At 41.4% G+C, this 19,800-nt stretch overlaps 1 protein-coding gene across 4 annotated transcripts in view; it reads left to right on the forward strand.

Annotated features, from left to right (window-relative positions):
* Positions 1-19,800, forward strand: part of GRK4 (G protein-coupled receptor kinase 4) — a 98,085-nt gene that overhangs the window by 28,440 nt on the left and 49,845 nt on the right. For 2 of the 4 annotated variants that reach the window (XM_030564225.1, XM_030564224.1), the window contains exons 2-3: positions 2,591-2,686; positions 6,204-6,316. In XM_030564225.1, the coding sequence (XP_030420085.1) occupies positions 2,591-2,686; positions 6,204-6,316 (209 nt within the window). Of the gene's footprint in view, positions 1-2,590; positions 2,687-6,203; positions 6,317-7,904; positions 8,074-19,800 lie in introns of those variants that run through there. The other 2 variants (XM_030564227.1, XM_030564226.1) reach the window with 2 other exon arrangements.

The raw sequence follows: 19,800 nt of genomic DNA on the forward strand, positions 1-19,800 counted from the left end.
CAGTATTGAGGCCAGGGCCTGCTCCAGGGGTTTTGCCGCCCCAAGCAGCTAAAAAAAAACCAAACCGCAATCGCGATCTGGGGCAATTCAGTGGGAGGTCCTTCGCTCCGAGCGGGAGTGAGGGACCCTCCGCCGAATTGCTGCTGAATACCTGAAAGTGCCGCCCCGCTCTGGAGTTGCCGCCCCAAGCACCTGCTTGATAAGCTGGTGTCTGGAGCCGGCCCTGATTGAGGCCTGAACTATGGTGATCAGTGCAATGGCCTTATTGGTGTTTCTTACTTTTTCTGTGTCTTTAGAAGCTTGTTTATTTAGCATACTTCCTAGATCAGAAGTTTTCTGCAACAAAATGTTGCAGTCACAAAGCATGTGTCCTTCTCATCTGCTATAGTGTGCCATCAAACACGCTAACTGGGTTGTTTGATACCATATACAACATTGCCTGTTCAAAGCTGCAATTGCAGTGTCTTTGCGTTGTCAGCCCCACTTTAGAAAAGTAATAATAGAATGCCAATAACGAACTAGTTCAGCAGGACCCAAGACCAATGGGGCATTTGGGAATTTAGCAAATGCATGCCTGTTAGGGTTCCTAAGCATATTACCATACATAGTCTTGCCCGACTTGGCAATTTTTTCTTCAAAGTTGACCTCTCCTGGATTCACAGGCCCCCCACTTCTCCCACCAGAGATGGGTCTCTTTGAAAGATCAGACTACACACACAGACAGACATGTTAAACTTTTTTTTTTACTGGAGCATTGACGATATCCTCCTGAACTGGGATTGTTGGTTGTGAAGATATTGTAATATTGCACTTTTGTGGTGAATTTTGAGGCTGGGTAGAGCTAGAGAAAAACAGAACACTGAGGTAAATCTGTAACTATGTTGTGCACAGCTACCCTTCCTGTCCCCTCCCAAGTGTGGTTAACAATATCTTGAGATATTTTCATTGCTAAAGAGTAGGGCTTTGAAAATGTCTCATTGTCTTGCTTCCGCTCTGTCATGTGGATACACGTTTGTATTGGTTCAGTATGTAAAATTAAATGCTTTTAAAAACCTCTGTGAAGTATGAAGTTTACAAAACTGAAATATTTTGATATGCTTAGATTGATACATTTCATAAGTCTCTTTTAAAATGATTATATCTATTGATCACTTAGCCTCTCCACAAAATGCATACATATACACATCTTCACTGTGTTCAGAAAATACAGCTCTTAAGGTCTGATAAGTGTAGAGAGGTTAAAGGCTCTTATATTGTTACCTTCATCTTACAAGAAGTGAATTAAATATACCTTCATGAGATAATTAATAATGAAATCCTGTTTGTAGTTATGAAATGTGAAAAAATACTCTTGATATAACTTCAAAGTTGATAGCCTTCAAAAGGTTCAGTTTCTACAGCGATTGTATGTTGATTGTCCTGTATATTATATAGTCTGTACCATAAAACGTACAGTATGTATTTGTACAGTGGTCAGCGAGGTCCTGGTCCATGATTTGGGCTCCTACGTGCTGTCATAATAGTGGTAGTACACCTCTACCCCAATATAACATGACCCGATATAACACAAATTCAGATATAACGTGGTAAAGCAGTGCTCTGGGTGGGCAGGGCTTGGCACTCTGGTGGATCAAAGCAAGTTCGATATAACACGGTTTCAGCTATAACTCGGTAAGATTTTTTGGCATCTGAGGACAGCGTTATATCGGGGTAGAAGTGTATTAATGCTTATTCTTACATGGAAAATAGAATAGAAAAGGCTATTTACGTACAATTTTTTTTTTAACGTTGCAGTAAACCTGAGTTTAAGTGCTTAATTCCTTAACTTTAATGGTCATAATATCTTGACTTCAGTCTTGTGTTTTGTTTCCTTGTTCTGTCACTTTTTTGCTTCCTTTTTAAAATAAAAACCATTTGGAAGGTAAAGGGAGCCAGATGCATTTGAGAACCCTTTGAAATTGAACCTTCAAGATACTGATTGAACTCTGTATGGCATCACAATATACATGTGGGATTGTATTTATTTTCTTTAAAGATTCATTAAACACACTTGTTAACATGATATTGAAATTGTAATGCTAATGAAGGAAATTCATTATAGACTTCTGACGTATCCTAAACCTGCTTGAATATACCTAGATATTTTCAGATTCTCCAAAGCTGTGAATTTTCTTATAAAATATGCACATCTGGATAGATGGAAGTTTTTCTGATCTTGTGGATGGGTCACAATCCTATGTCTAATTTTAAGAGTTAATTTGAATTATGGGCTCGAAAGGATGATGTTCTGCATAGAAGTAAAAGTGCCTGGAGGCTAAACATTTTTGCACATGGTAGAAAACTGGAATACACAAGAGATATTAAAGACAATGAGGGAATTGTTAGGAGACTCACATTTGCTTGTTTAGATTCCCTTGCTTGCAGGAAAAAATAGTCCAGTCCACTTGCAAAATATCTAGCACCTCTCTGTAGAAATGAGAATGACCCAGGGCTACAATATATGTTCTGTAGAAGAGAGAGAGAGCATATTGTAGTTTTGCATTGACTTGTAGACTACTCTTGTTTACATAAGGCTTTGTTTTCCTTTTAGGAGGGTGTGGCAAACGGAGTGGACGCAGTAAGAAATGGAAGGAGATGCTAAAGTTACCACATCTCAGTTATTGTGAAGACCTTAGACATTCAATCGGTAGGGGTGTGTGTGTGTATAATATGCAAGTCTAATTTCTTGTGGGAATATGCTATTATCCAATGAAGGTATTTCTTCTTGCTTCTGACTAGATAGTTGGCTAATTTGTAATCCTACCTCAAGTCCTCTAATTTAATTGAGAATTCCTGAGGGGAAAGCAATCATCACAGCTACTGTTGATTGTGTCCAAGAAAACTGCTCCTGAAATCTCATTAACCTGTGATTTAAAGACATCATTGTGTTCTGGTTTGGGTCTCAAAAACCAAGCATCCTCATCAGACTGTTTAAAATTGCAGATGCTAACAAATTACTAGCAACAATGTTAGAGTGGCCTGTTCAAGGAAATCTGGGTATACTGTTGTGACTGTGACAACATACCTTTCTGAAGCAATGACCTATAATTGCCTCAAATTGGATATTTCTTTTGTTTATGTTTTTAAAGCCTCTTTAAATTAGCTCTGAAGAACTGAAATCAAAATGTAAACCTCTTTCAGTGGGAAACCTTTTGAACCAGAAGGCTTCTGTGTAAGCACCAAGCTACCATGAAAGTGCATTAATTCTTTCTTTGAACAGAGATGTTGCAAATAAAACTACCAAGATAAAACTTCTTAATCAGCTTTGGCATCTGTAAGACAAACAGGAACTATCAGCTTTATTTCCCAACCCTCAAAATTTGACTGTACTGTTTAATACCGTAATCCACATTTTTTTTCTTGTTCCGCTTTTGATCTTTCTCTCTCTCTCTTGTCCTCCCTGCCCCCTTTTTCTCTCTTTAGCCTTTATTCCCTTGCCCACCAGAAAAACATCCCAAACCCACCTTGGCAGGCTCCCAAATTCAAGATCCAGTTGTCCTTGGACACATCTATTTAAAAAACCACACCCTTTTCCTTAATATGCATCATTAATGTGCATACTATCTGAAGGAAGAGTAAAGATGTTGATTTCATCTTTGTTCCAGGATGTTGGCCAACTGCTTGGTTTCGGAAGAAGCTTTCCAATGAACTTGTTATTGCATAATAGTTCATTATGGGGATTTTTACACTTTCCTCCAAGCATTACTTAAGAGTGTAAGACTGTTTTGACAGAGATAGTCTTTCTGTTCACTGATTGTACAGCACCTTGCACAATGGGGCCCTGGTCCATGGCTAGGGTTTCTAGCTGCTACAATAATACAAATAATTGATATTTTACTAACCCCTATCTGATGTCGAATATATGGACCACAGGTATTTTGGTCAAATGATTATAGTGGAATTCAAATAGGGAAGCTGATCCCACAGTACTTGGTCACATGAGTAGTCCTGTTTATGGTAATGAGACTCTTCATGTTAGTAAGGTCTACAGAATCAGGTTGCTTTTGTTTGCATTGGGGCCAGCACTCCACTATGTAATATACAGGACCTTAGCAAGTGTTTTTCCTTAATATATTAGCAATTAGCAGCTAATTTAATATAAATTTAAGCAGAGTCAGGATGAGCTCTACCCTCACATCTGGTGGTGAATTATGGGGAGTGTGGAAAGGAATTTCAGGTATTTGCATTGGCATACCCACCCCACCTAGCATAGCCCACAGCAGCCTGGGATGGTTATTTTGACAGCTCTGGGATCCCCAATTTCTTTGTTTTTGGGGCAGGAGGAATAAAGTGTTATCACCCTGATTATGTGAATGAGGAACTGTGAGACTGCTTTATGACAGAGATGTCTCAACATCAATTAAGTAGCACTTGCTAGACAAGGGACATGGGTGCCAAAACCCAGTGAAATGAGAGAGGTTGGGGACTGGTGTGTGTACCTGATGGTATGGGCCCCTTTTGAGGGACTGGAACATCCAGTAGCACATCCTCCTCTCTCCGCTGTTGAAGAGCAGAACTAATTTTGAATCCATTAGCAGTCCATTTAGAGGCTGCTCAGCTGAATTCATGTTGGGCCAATGGTGCACCAGCACCTGGGGTTCCCTACTACAAGCTGAAATCACTAAAAGAGCTAAGCTTACTGAGCAGAGATCACTGAGTGCTGTGTTAATCAGTGGGGGAGCCTGAAGATCTATCGCTAAGCGGCTGGCAGAGCGGAGCAGTTTGCAGCACGCTGGAGCAGCTCACGGAACAGTGAGCGGAGTGGAGCTGGTCGTGGTGAAGGCTGCAGCAGAACTCCACGGAGAGGCGGAGCAGTTTGCAGTGCGTTGGGGCAGCCCATGGAACAGTGAGCGGAGTGGAGTGGTTTGCGGGGGTGGCTGGAGCGGCTCACGAGTCAGCTGGAGGAGCGGCACAGCTGGTGGAGTGGAGCTGGTCATGGTGAAGGCAGCAGCAGAACTCCACGGAGAGGCGGAGCAGTTTGCAGCGCGTTGGAGCAGCCCATGGAAGAGTGAGCGGAGTGGAGCAGTTTGCAAGGGCAGTTGGAGCGGCTCACGGGTCAGCTGGAGGAGCGGCACAGCTGGTGGAGTGGAGCTGGTCATGGTGAAGGCTGCAGCAGAACTCCACGGAGAGGCAGAGCAGTTGGCCCCTGGCCCACGTAAGGTGTCCCTTAACACCCTGTGTACGCCCCCCCATTTCCACCCAGGCTGGAGGGGGGGAACTCTGCAGATACACTTTTGAACTCTGGGGTGGCACTGACTAGAAACAGAGACTTTTGGGTTGTTGGACTTTGGGTTGATTGGACTTAAGAGCCTAAGGGGGAAAGGACATTGCCAAACGTACTTGGAGGTGGGGGTTTTGCTTGTGGTTTGTGTTATAATTCTGTTTGTGGTGTTTCTCCAATGTAATGCCGCATTGTTTCCCTCCTTTATTAAAAGGATTTTGCTACACTCGGACTCCGTGCTTGCGAGTGGGGAAATATTGCCTCCTAGAGGCACCTGGGGGGGTGGTATGTAATTGTCCCAGGTCACTGGGTGGGGGCTCGAGCCGGTTTTGAATTGTGTTATTGAAACGGAACCCCTGGATACTGAACCTGGCCCTTGTTGCTGCCAACTCAGAGGGGCAGAAAGGTTACATAAAAGTTTTATGCTATTTTGTGTATGTGTGGGGTGGGATGTTGGAGGCAGCAGTGGTGGTAAGCAAGTCTCTGTCACTTTCCTTTGTGACCTTTACAGCTGGTTTAGCCGTGCTCCTTTGACATGTTAATGGTTGCATGAAATCTTAGTGGTGCTATCTGAATGGGAATCTGCAATATAAATGCTCTGAATCAGTGTTTCTCAAACTTTTGAACTGGTGACCCCTTTAACATAGCAAAGCTCTGAGTGCTACCTCCCCCCTTATAAATTAAAAACACTTTTTAATATATTTATATAACACCATTATAAATGCTGGAGGTAAAGCAGGGTTTGGGCTGGAGGCTGACATCTCATAACCCCCTAGGTAATAACCTCATTGACCCCCTGAGGGGTCCCAACCCCCCAGTTTGAGAACTCTTGCTCTAAATATTGCTTTTTCTGTTGCAGTCTTAAATTGATATAGTAAGGAGTGTGAGGAACAGCACTCTGGCTTGTAATGATGTCATCTGTTTAATCTCTTCTTTTACCCAGAAAAAAACTATAACCAGCTCTGTGACAAGCAGCCTATAGGGAGACTTCTCTTCAGACAGTTCTGTGACACTAGGCCAGATTTGAAGACATGCATTGAATTCCTGGATGCAGTGGTAAGTAGTAGACTCCTCCTAGAAGTTCTCTAGCCTTGTTCTTCTGAGGAATTAGGAACTGGCGCAAATAGCCTATTTTAAAGTTATATAAAATGTGCCTGCCACATTCTTTAGCTCCAAATGCATACTAATACCACAACTATTAAAATGTAGCAAAACTGATTCAGTATCAACTAAAGAGAGCTCAGCAAAAGAAATTCAATGCCCTTAATGGCTACAAGTTCTGACAAAATCTGGAGTAAATTTGTACGTCTTGTAGTGTGCCTTAGAGGTCAATAAATTTGGGCTCCATTGGGGAAACCTGAGTTCACTGAAAATGCTCTTCCTGCTTATCTATAGATCTAGGTTTCAGTATCTCACTTGATGTCAGTTTAGTTAGGTGCTCTCTAAGAGCTGGTCTACATTGAAAACTTACATTGACACATGCTCTCTAAGGAGTGTGAAAAGTCCACACCTCTGAGAGAGATTTTTGCTGACCTAATCCCCAGCATAGACAGTGCTAGGTCAATGGAAGAATTCTTCCGGTGACCTAGCTACTGCCTCTCAGGGAGATGGATTAACTGTGATAGGAGAATGCTGTCGTGTCTACAGTGTAGCACTACAATTGCACAGCTGTATGTGTAGACATAGCCTAAGGCAGTGGTTATTAACCTGCGGTGCACGCACTCTTTGGGGGTGTAAGATGCCCTTTCTGGGGGTTTGAGACATGCCAGATTTTTTTAAGAAGGTAAATCATCAAAAACACAAATTAAGCACAGGCACATAAGTACACCTATTTTGTTTCATCAAACCTATATATTTATTAACATTATACATTTAACGATTACTGTAATATGCAAACAAAAAATATATCTAGGTTTAAAGGGTGCGAGAACATATTTTGAGAACCAAAGGGGTGCAAGCTGCAGTAAAGGTTAAGAACCACTGACCTAAGGGTATGTCTACACTACAAATTTTTGCCAACCCAAGTTACCTTGACATAAAGCTTCCACAGTTAGTATGTTGCTTGTGTGCATGTGTACTTGGCTTCTTGCATTGATACTGCATGTACTCCCCGGAAATGATTGTGTTGATGCACAGTGCAATGCACCATGGCTAGGTAGCCCAGTGTTCAGTTCACTGTTCTCCAACACAATGTCTTTCAGGACATTTTGGCAATGCATGGTGGGGCAGAAATGAGTCACACAGGGGTGACTGGAACTGTGGGGACAAGTTCCTATTATGCAGATTTCTCCACCACATAATGTCATCTCTATCCTATAATTTTCATGCCTATTTTGAAAATCCCTCGAACCCATGTGGGACTTGTCACTCTCCACCATCGCTGATAGAAACATGAAGCCTGCAGAGCTCTGAACTGTTGCCATGAGTATTCCAAACACAGGACACACAATACTCTGGTATTTGCAGAGCTGCAAGAAGAGATGAGGGAACATGATGATTTCCTGAAGGGCAGATTGCTGTGAGACATAGCAAGAACCAACTCAAGATTGTTGGAGGCATTCACGGAGCAGCTGTAAATGATGGAGTGCCATTTCTGGGCCTGAGAAATGAGTACTGACTGGTGAGACTGTATCATAATGCAGGTTTGGGTTGATGAGCAGTGGCTGCAGAACTTTTGGATGCGCAAGCCCACAGTCCTGGATCTGTATATTGAGTTTGCCCCAAAGCTGGAACACCAGAATGAGAGCTGCACTGACAGAGCTATTGCCGTTTACTTCTCCACTGAGGAAACTTGCAGTGCCAGGTTGCTATCGGTCAGTAGGAAGTAATTTTGGAATTGGAAAATCCACTGGGGGGGACTGTTGTGATGCAAGTTTGCAGAGCCATTAATCAGCAAGGGAGATTTAGATTGGACATTAAGAAAAAGTTCCTAACTGTCAGGGTAGTTAAACACTGGAATAGATTGCCTAGGGAAGTTGTGGAATCTCCATCTCTGGAGATATTTAAGAGTAGGTTAGATAAATGTCTATTAGGGATGGTCTAGACAGTATTTGGTCCTGCCATGAGGGCAGGGGACTGGACTCGATGACCTCTCGGTCCCTTCCAGTCCTAGAGTCTATGAGTCTATCTCTTGCTATGTAGGATGGTGATTCTTGGCAATGTGTGGGATGTATTAGATGGATTTGCAGGAATGGGATTCCCAAACTGCGTGAAGCATATTCCTATTTTGGCACCAGACCATCTTGCCAGCAAGTACATCAACAAAAGGGCTACTTTTCTATGGTTACATGAGCACTGGTGGATCACTAGGGATGCTTCATTAACATCAAAGTTGGCTGGTCAAGCGAAGTGCATGACGCTTGTATCTTTAAGAACACAGGCCAGTTCAGAAAGCTATAAGCATGGACTTTCTTTGCTAACCAATAGATGACCATTGGTGATGTTGAAATGCCAATAGTGATCCTGGGGGACCCAGCCCACCCCTTATTCCTCTGGCTCACAAAGCTGTATACCAGCACCTCAACAGCACCAAGGAAATATTCAATTGCTGGTGTAGCAGATGAAGAATGTTAAACACGCTTTTGGTAGATTAAAGGGGTGCTGGTGTTACTTAGTCACAAGGTTGGCTTGGATTGAGAAAAATATCCCAATGGTTATAGCTGCCTGTTGTGTCCTATATAATGTCTGAAGCAAAGGGAGGAAAGTTGCCATGGGGTTAAGGTGGAGTGGCTGTCTGCTGAGTTTGAATAGGCACACAAGGGCTATTATACAAGCTCAATACAGGGCTATATGGCTCAGGGAGGCATTGAAAGAACACTACCAGTGAGCTATAGTAATGTGTTGTGGTGTACTGTGCTGTACGTGGCCCTGCTGTTTGGGGGCCCGTTATGAATTGTGTGATGCTTGAAGTACATCTAAGAATATGACACTGATAATGCACCTATTAATTTTGTGGTGTTTGGTGTACATTTATGATTATTACATGGTTTTGTCACTGATCCTATGAGTTGTCATATTGTACAGTAGCAAGAAAGTAGGTGGGTTCACTACTGCTAGGCATTCTGCAACATATATTGGGAACTAATAAACATAAATTATTTCCCAAACAATAGAGTTTCATCGAGTAATGTAATTACTTCAAAATAAATTCTGTGCAAGTTAAAAGCAAATACTTTAGAACCTTAATAAATGTATGGAACTGAGGTTAAAGAAGGGGAAGGACCATCATATCCATTTTAGCTACACATACGTTAGCTGTGGCTCTCACAGGTCAGTATATGTAAAGCTGTGGTTGTCCTTAATGTCCCCCTGAGTGTAGTGGCAGGGGTAGGAATGTAGCCCCTGATCCCACATGGAAGGTTGAGGCGGGGTGTAGAGAGGTGCTATACTGGAGTTCTCCATGGACTGCAAAGGAATGCTAGCCCATGATTGTTGAACCTGTAAATCCACAAGAATCTGCAGCATCTGTGTTTTCAGCCAAAGAAGCCCATTATATCTTGGTGCATCTCTCTCTCATTTTCCTGCTGGTTCTCCTAGGGATTTCTCCTGTCCACTCTTTCCTCCTCCATACAGTCTGCAGTATTCATCCTCCGGGCCCTCTGGTCATGATCTGATGCATCACTGACTTGCTGAATCTCACCGACTATGTCTTCCCAAGTCGTCTTCTTTCTTCTCCTTATCTGGTTCAGGCATTCCACAGGTGTGGAGGGGAAACTCCTCAAGGCTGCAATGGCAGCAGCTATGGATAAAACACGCAGAGGTATCATTGTCAGTATAGTTGCTACAGAAAACAAAAGTTAAGTTTCAGAACTCCCTTCCCTTGTTCCCCTAAAGATTTAAACAAGACATTCTTATTGACACTTCTACTTTGGAGTGCTTGTGCATGGTGCCACTAATAGCGCCAGCCATGGTGAGCATGGCCTGCCGTGGGTGAGGGAAATGAGGTGGGAATTGCTCAGTTGCATGAAACTGAGTACAGGGCAATGGCACTGAAAACTGGCACCATTTTACACAGGCAGTGGTAATGTTAGCGATATCTCACTCCTGAGGGTAACAAAGGCACAGAGAACACAGCTGCTGCTGACATCCTGGAGCCACCTGGGGCCTGTATGCTGTTACCTACTTATTGTAATGGTGCAAGCCAAAGTTCTCCAACCGGTGTGGATAAGTGTCCTACTGAGGAGAAAGAAAGAAGGGTGCCATCCCTAGAAACCTTTGGGAGATGATTGCAGTGTACCACCATGAAAGTTTCATCAAGATCTCAGGAGGCTTCAACGGCCATCCCTGTGTACATAAAGAAACTGCTCTCTATGCCCCCTCTGCTTAATTCTACAAAGGAGTGAAAAGTAGATTGCTACTCTACCTCTTCTAGTATGAGTAAATTAACAAAAAATCAGTAGCTGTTTCCTGCTAAATTGGGGGGCACTATCACTAATGGGAAATAAATTTACACGTTTTCCTGAGGTTTCTTCCCTTGCATTGGGCTCACCTATGTTCAACTGCTGGGACTGACTGGACTGTGGTGGAGTCTCAAACAGACCTTGGCTCGGGGCATAGCTGGGCTCTCACCCACCCCTTGGTCACATGTCCCACATCCTCCTCCTTTGTCTCTTCCTTGCTGTTCATGCCAGGGGCTTGTGACTCAGGCTCCTCGGAGGTATCCAGAGGGGTGGATGGGGCGGTGCAGGAGGTCTCTAAGTATGGCATGCAGTTCTTTGTAAATGTGGCATGTCTGCAGCTTGGCAGCAGATCAGTTGTTGGCCTCCTGATATGCCTGCCATACTTCCTTTGCATTCACATGGCACTGCTGCTGATTGCTGTCTTACCCCTTCTCCTACATCCCATGTACATCTGCTTATAGTTGTACATGTTTCTATATCTGGTCCATAGCTGTGCTTGCAACAGCCTTTTCTCCCCACAGGCCGAGAGCCAATATCTCCAGTCTACTTCAGGCTGGAGCACATCTGGAGCATGTAGCTGGCATAATCAGACAGGCAGTTGCACATAACAATGGAGAGCTGCCAGTTGTGTTAATCAAGATGGACAATCAGGAAAGGGCATTTCAAAAATGTGCAGGCTTTTAAAGAGGGTGAGTTGGACTTTCAGTCTCCGTATCCCCTGCACAGTGGAGTTCACAACTGTGACTAGAATGGTCAGTGTCGAGTGTTGTAGGACAGCTACTGGATAATTGCTAGGGTTGACATAGGTAATTCAGTGTCTGCATTTGGGCTGTGTTGACCTCAATAGGTTGACCATGACTCAGTGCTTCATGGGGAGGTGGTGTTACTATATCTGTGTCATAGAGAACTTACATCGATGAGAGACAAATTTTAAGTGTAGACGCATCGATTCAAGGCAGTTTATTTTGACCTAACTTTGTAGTATAGATGTACCTAAGATAACAGGAACAAAACCAATTCCTAGAAACTAACACTAAGGCAATGTTGTCTTTGCCACGCGTGTCATCCTTCATGGGAGACCCATGCTGCTAATTAAGCACCAGCCATTTTCAGCACTAGCTGTATCTTCTGAGTGGCTTCAAAGTATATTTGTATAGCTTTGTATATATTGTTCCTATTAAATTAGCCTGGATCTCACAAAGGCATAAATAGCTGTTGTGAGCCCCAGATCTGAGGAGAGAGTTTGCATTTTTTTTCCCCCCAATTGAAAAGTTTTGGAGAGGAAGCATCCTTGAGAATTGCTGTTGCCAGATAAAACCAGAAGCATCCCAGGATCTAATATAACCCCAAGTTGTCAATCTTACAGTCCAAGGGCTGGCATACCCTCTTAGTTGAAGGGGTCAGTTATAATATCTGCCATCTCTTCCAGATAGGTCCTCAACCAACCAGGATACCCTCTTTCTTTTCTGGATTGAGCTTCAGCCAGCTAACTCAAGTTCTTAAAACAAACAAAAGTAATGGTGTGAGTGAAGTAGACAAGCCAGTTTTCTTGTAGTCAAATAATGACCTAATTTTCAATAAACTTTCTCCTTTGGCATATCATAATTACACAGAGTCCTGAGAACACAAGCTGTTTCAAAGTTTTTCAGCATATGCAGTTCAGCATAGGATTTAAATTTTTCCAATATTCAGGCAGGAACTATATTTGAGACACAGAAATACAGTATAGAGTCAGGGAAGGAGGATCCGTAAAAAAAACACAACTCTACGAGCCTAGTGCATCTCACAATTTAGTGTATTTTCTGTTGTTATCCTAGGGACAACTTGATTTCTACAACATAAATATGTTGGGAGGCTGAAATGGCAACTTCAAGGTAGAGTTAAGCCATGCTACATAGTTTATGTATTGTTAGTTTTAAGATGGATAATTGTTTGAAAAATCTTCAGGCAGTTGCAGGGGTGCTGGGACAGTTTTTTTTATAGTGGAGATGTTGAGAGCCATTGAACCAAACTGTAAACCCAGCATATAATGGAAACCACTTCACGCCAGGGGGTGCTGCAGCACCCCCCACATCCGTAGTCCCAGCACCCGTGGCAGTTGTATGGCTTTAGAAAAGGAAGAGTTGAGAAAATGATTGAATAGGTTTTAGTCTCCTCACCTTACCATAAATCCATTCCAAAATCCGGAGTGGGGGTTACGAAAGTGTGAAGAAATTGCACTTTGAGGTAGTGACTCAAACTTCCTTAATTTTTTTGTTATGCAGAATATTTGAAATTAGATTACATTGAAGCAAGCGTTCTTTAACTTCCTCTAAATTAGATGAAATGCTTGTCCCTGATTAGTGGAAATAAAACTATAAGGCTAAAAGTTTATATTAGGTGACTAACTTCTTTGGCATAATATAAAAATGTTAAGACACCCAATGTGCTGCAGTTGATCAATCATTGCTGCAGAATTTGTATTTCCACTATAGATATTACTTTAATTTCATGATAGCAAAAGTACTGACTTAATTGTTTAATGGTTGAATTTTTTTGAAGTGATCAAGATCAAAATGTTCAAGCAGAAAAGCTATGTCTTGAGGATAATTTACTAGGTTGATCATGGGACTGGATTCTAGGGAGTCTGGATTTCCACTCCTAGCTGTGCTGCTGACTGTGATTTTAGGTAAGTCATTTAGAACCAAAATTTCAAAAATAGCTTCTAATTTTGGTTGTCTTTATATTTGGGTGCTCAACTTGAGACACTGAAGAGCCTGATATTTATTCATTCCAGAGAAGTGTAGTGCCTGTATACATTGACTTCATTTGGTGATATAGGTATTAGTACTTCTGAAAATGAGTCCCCTAGATATTTCAACACTGAACATAGACTCATAGACTCTAGGACTGGAAGGGACCTCGAGAGGTCATCGAGTCCAGTCCCCTGCCCTCATGGCAGGACCAAATACTGTCTAGACCATCCCTAATAGACATTTATCTAACCTACTCTTAAATATCTCCAGAGATGGAGATTCCACAACTTCCCTAGGCAATCTATTCCAGTGTTTAACTACCCTGACAGTTAGGAACTTTTTCCTAATGTCCAACCTAAATCTCCCTTGCTGCAATTTAAGCCCATTGCTTCTTGTTCTATCATTGGAGGCTAAGGTGAATAAGTTTTCTCCCTCCTCCTGATGACACCCTTTTAGATACCTGAAAACTGCTATCATGTCCCCTCTCAGTCTTCTCTTTTCCAAACTAAACAAACCCAATTCCTTCAGCCTTCCTTCATAGGTCATGTTCTCAAGACCTTTAATCATTCTTGTTGCTCTTCTCTGGACCCTCTCCAATTTCTCCACATCTTTCTTGAAATGCGGTGCCCAGAACTGGACACAATACTCCAGTTGAGGCCTAACCAGCGCAGAGTAAAGCGGAAGAATGACTTCTCGTGTCTTGTTTACAACACACCTGTTAATGCATCCCAGAATCATGTTTGCTTTTTTTGCAACAGTATCACACTGTTGACTCATATTAAGCTTGTGGTCTACGATGACCCCTAGATCTCTTTCTGCCATACTCCTTCCTAGACAGTCTCTTCCTATTCTGTATGTGAGAAACTGATTGTTCCTTCCTAGGTGGAGCACTTTGCATTTATCTTTATTGAACTTCATCCTGTTTACCTCAGACCATTTCTCCATTGTCCAGATCATTTTGAATTTTGACCCTGTCCTCCAAAGCAGTTGCAATCCCTCCCAGTTTGGTATCGTCCGCAAACTTAATAAGCGTACTTTCTATGCCAACATCTAAATCGTTGATGAAGATATTGAACAGAGCTGGTCCCAAAACAGACCCCTGCAGAACCCCACTTGTTATACCTTTCCAGCAGGTTTGGGAGCCATTAACAACTACTCTCTGAGTACGGTTATCCAGCCAGTTATGCACCCACCTTATAGTAGCCCCATCTAAATTGTACTTTCCTAGTTTATCTATAAGAATATCATGTGAGACCGTATCAAATGCCTTACTAAAGTCTAGGTATATCACATCCACCGCTTCTCCCTTATCCACAAGGCTTGTTATCCTATCAAAGAACGCTATCAGATTAGTTTGACACGATTTGTTCTTTACAAATCCATGCTGGCTATTCCCTATCACCTTACCACCTTCCAAGTGTTTGCAGATGATTTCTTTGATTACTTGCTCCATTATCTTCCCTGGCACAGAAGTTAAACTAACTGGTCTGTAGTTTCCTGGGTTATTTTTATTTCCCTTTTTATAGATGGGCACTATATTTTCCCCCTTCCAGTCTTCTGGAATCTCCCTCGTCTCCCATGATTTCCCAAAGATAATAGCTAAAGGCTCAGATACCTCTTCTATTAACTCCTTGAGTATTCTAGGATGCATTTCATCAGGCCCTGGTGACTTGCAGGCATCTAACTTTTCTAAGTGATTTTTTACTTGCTCTTTTTTAATTTTCTCTTCTAAACCTAACCCTCTTCCCGTAAGCATTCACTATACTAGACATTCCTTCAGACTTCTCAGTGAAGACCGAAACAAAGAAGTCATTAAGCATCTCTGCCATTTCCAAGTCTCCCGTTACTGTTTCCCCCCTCCTCACTGAGCAGTGGGCCTACCCTGTCCTTAGTCTTCCTCTTGCTTCTAATGTATTGATAAAAAGTCTTCTTGTTTCCCTTTATTCCCATAGCTAGTTTGAGTTCATTCTGTGCCTTTGCTTTTCTAATCTTGCCTCTGCATTCCTGTGTTATTTGCCTATATTCATCCTTCGTGATCTGACCTAGTTTCCATTTTTTATATGACGCCTTTTTATTTTGTAGGTCACGCAAGATCTCAAGGGTAAGCCTAGGTGGTCTTTTGCCACATTTTCTATCTTTCCTAGCCATCAGAATAACTTGCTTTTGGGCCCTTAATAGTGTCCCTTTAAAAAACTGCCAACTTTCCTCAGTTGTTTTTCCGCTCAGTCTTAATTCCCATGGGACCTTACCTATCAGCTCTCTGAGCTTACCAAAATCCACCTTCCTGAAATCCATTGTCTCTATTCTGCTGTACTCCCTTCTACCCTTCCTTAGAATTGCAAATTCTATGATTTCATGATCACTTTCACCCAAGCTTCCTTCTACTTTCAAATTCTCAACAAGTTCCTCCCTATTTGTTAAAATCAAGTCTAGAACAGCTTCCCCCCTAGTAGCTTTTTCAACTTTCTGAAATAAAAAGTTGTCTGCTATGCAGTCCAGGAACTTATTGGATAGTCTGTGCCCCGCGGTGTTATTTTCCCAACATATATCTGGATAGTTGAAGTCCCCCATCACCACCAAATCTTGGGCTTTGGATGATTTTGTTAGTTGTTTGAAAAAAGCCTCATCCACCTCTTCCACCTGATTAGGTGGCCTGTAGTAGACTCCCAGCACGACATCACCTGTGTTTTTTACCCCTTTTAGCCTAACCCAGAGACTCTCCACACTTCCGTCTCCTATGTCCATCTCCACCTCAGTCCAAGTGTGTACATTTTTAATATATAAGGCAACACCTCCTCCCTTTTTCCCCTGTCAAATAACACTTGTTTGAAAATGTACCTGCTGTCGTTATTAACACCTAAGCTTTCATTAACTATATTGTTAGCAATTTTTTCTCTTTCCATGTTTTACTTTGTGCTTTTAATGGCATTTTATATGTAGTCTTGATGTTTCCCTCACTCATTCACTGTTTCTTTTTTGCTGAATAGACCCTCATAAATGTCAACAGGAGAGGAGAATATTATTTCAAAGACATTTATTTAGATATTATTTTGTTATTAAATTCAAGATCTACTATTTAGTGGGGGCTGTATCAGAAATCGGAATTCTCTATTGTTGTAGCCATATCAGTCCCAAGATATTAAAGAGACAAGGTGGATCAGGTAATATCTTTTACTGGACCAACTTTTGTTGGTGAGAGAGACAAGAAGCACTGCTCTACAGCCAAAATGCTTCTGAAATAAATGTAGTCCAACTTTACTAATTCTGGGTCACTGAGAATGAAAATGATGCTTAAAATTGTTGATTGGCTCTAGTTTTCAAGATATGCTATTAGGTCAGTATATACAACCCTTGACTTGGGAATGGCGGAGGATAAGTGAGTTATGAAGGGAAGGGATCTCAATATAAACCAGAAATGACTAAAATACATCTTTGACTGGATCTATGAATAAATCTATGACTGGGTTTGGACAGTACTTGCTTTTTAGGCAAAACAATGAATGATGCAATCTGAAGCTGGTATTACGTCATACATGATATGAATTGCATCATGTTATTCCTAGAAGTCATGGATGATGCAATCATAACAAAGCTTACATCACTCTGCTGAACAAATTGCCCTGTATCAGCTCTAGAAATCATACAGTGTGGTGCTCTCTTATTTGTCAGTGTTTGATTTTGGAAAGGGACACATTTCTGTTTAGCCAAAGTGAGCAGAGATGCCTCGTACTTGTGTGAACAGTGCAGATAACTTCTGCTATGTTTGTGGTGAAGTGACTTTTGCATCACAAAAGCGCAGTATAACCACGATGATTAAGAAAGCCTATCACCTTCATTTTGGCTGCAAAATTGGAGATCAGGACAAGAGGTGGGCCCCACACATATGCTGCAACACTTGTGCAACAAATTTTCGCCAGTGGTTGAACAGTAAAAGGAAATCTGTGCCTTTTGCAGTGCCAATGATTTGGAGAGAGCCAACAGATCATACCAGCAATTGTTACTTCTGCATGGTGCCTCCAGTTGGGAAAGGTGTGTCAAAGAAGAAAAAGTGGACTGTGCATTTTCCAAACATTCCATCAGCTATACGCCCAGTACCCCACGGAGAAGGACTGCTGGTTCCTGATGCACCAGAATCATTCTCACTTGAGTCAGACGAGGAAGAGGAAGAGATGAAACTTCTGGTCCTGAACCATCAATGTCACAGGACCCACATTTTCTCCCATCCTCCTCCTCTGAACCACACCTCATAACACAAGGTGAACTCAATGACCTTGTCAGGGATTTGGAACTACCCAAGAGTAAGGCAGAGCTGTTGGGCTCTAGACTATAGCAGTGGAATCTCCTGGCAGGCTATCAGGGCAAATGGAGCCCATCAATGCTTGCAGACTATTGCTGGACAGTGACAAGAGATGCTCCATTTAATGAATACAAGAGACAAGCCAAGAAGCGCCGAGTAGACACTGAATAGGACTAAACTATGTACATAATAGTTTTTTTGCCTTTTGTTTCATAATAAATTTTATTTATATAACCCTTTTGCTGATTTTTAAAGTGTTACATAAACAGGACAAGTGAAATATTATCCTGTAAAGCAACCATAAACACATGAAAAGACCTAGGTTTCAATTTTATGATTAAAACTCTACTATCTACACAATATACATAGACATAAAATGTAAAAACTTAAATATCTTAGAAACAGTAGCCAATCAGTTGTTTTAATTGTCATATTTGAATTCAGCACATCAAAATACATAATAAATATCACATTTTATCTCTGAAGCAGACGACTTCTCAAAAATTGTAGACCAGTGAAGTTGGTCCAATAAAAGATACTACCTCACTCACCTTGTTTCTCTATCATGAGTCAGTTTAACAAGATTCCTGTTGTGTGTCCCTTTAACTTTTATCTTGAGCAGTTTGTGTGTGTATAGGGTAGGGATAATACCTTCCTATCTCACAGGGGAGTGATAACAGTTAAGTTTCTACTATACAGTTATCTTTGAACTGATGAAGCTCTGTATTCATAGTTTGGGGGAGGAGGGGCTTAAATATCAAAAAGGACCATTAGCTCCTCTATTCTGACCTTTTGTGTATCACATGCCATTACATTTCTCCAAGTTACTCCAGTAACTTGTTTGGCTAAAGCATACCTTCCAGAAAGATATCCAGTCTAGATTTGCAGACATCAAAAGAAGGGTAATCTACAAGTTTCCTTGGTAGTTGGTTCCAATGAGTAATCATACTCATTTTTTTAATAAAATTGTGCCCAGTATCTGGCATCAACTTTCAGCTACTGGTTTTTGTTAGGCTTTTCTCTGCTAGATTAAAGACTCCTTTATTACCTGATAATTTCTCCCCGTGAAGGTATTGTAATGAAGTCACTACTCATCTTCTTTTTGATAAACTAAGAAGATTGGGAACGTAAATCTCTCAATGTGTAAGACATTTTCTCTAGCCCTTGAATCAATTTTGTGGCCCTTTTCTGCATTCTCTCCAATTTTTCCCCATCCTTTTAAAAATAGGGACACCAGACCTACATGCATTATTCCAGTATCTGTTCCTCAGTACTGTATACAGAGGTAAAGTCACCTCTCTATAACTACTCATTATTCTCCTGTTTATACATCCAAGGATTGCCTTAGCTCTTTTTGCCACAGCATCGCTCTGGGAGCTCATGTTCAGTTGCTTGTCTATTGTGACCCCCTAATCAGAGTTATTGTTTTCCAGAATAGAGTCAACCATTCTGTAGTTTTGTCCTATTTTTTTTTTTTTTGTTCCTATGTGTGTGATCTTGCATTTGTTTGAATGGACCTAGTTTACCATGCAGTTCTGATTACTCTGTATGATTGCCTTGTCCTAGCTAATACTTACCACTCCGCCAATTTTTGTGTCAACTACACATTTTATTGGCAGTGATTCTTATGTTTGCTTCTTGATTGCTGATAAAAAATGTTGGGCCTAGGACCAATCTTGCAGAATCTCACTAGAAAACCTCCATTTAATGAGGTTGACGACTACCTTTTTAGATCCATCACTTGGCCAGTTTTTAATTCCATTTAACATGTGCTTGGTTGATATTTTATAGTGCTAATTTTCAGTCAGAATGTTGTTGTGCAGTACTAAGTCAAATGCCTTACATAGTCTATTATCTGTATGCAGTTACCTTTTATCAACCAAATTTGTAATCTCAAAAAGTGAAATCAGATTGAAAACCTATTATCCATAAAAGAGTGTTGACTGGTGTTGATTATAGTCCCATCCTTTAAGTCTTTCTTAATTGAATCTCATATCAGCTTTTCCATTATTTTGCCTAGGAGTGATGTCAGACTAACTAGCCTAAGATTATGCACATCATCCTGCTGTGTAAGGCTTCCTATTATGTGAAATATAATTTCAGTGTAAT

Source organism: Gopherus evgoodei, chromosome 5 (genome assembly GCF_007399415.2).
Source record: "Gopherus evgoodei ecotype Sinaloan lineage chromosome 5, rGopEvg1_v1.p, whole genome shotgun sequence".
NCBI lineage: Eukaryota > Metazoa > Chordata > Testudines > Testudinidae > Gopherus > Gopherus evgoodei.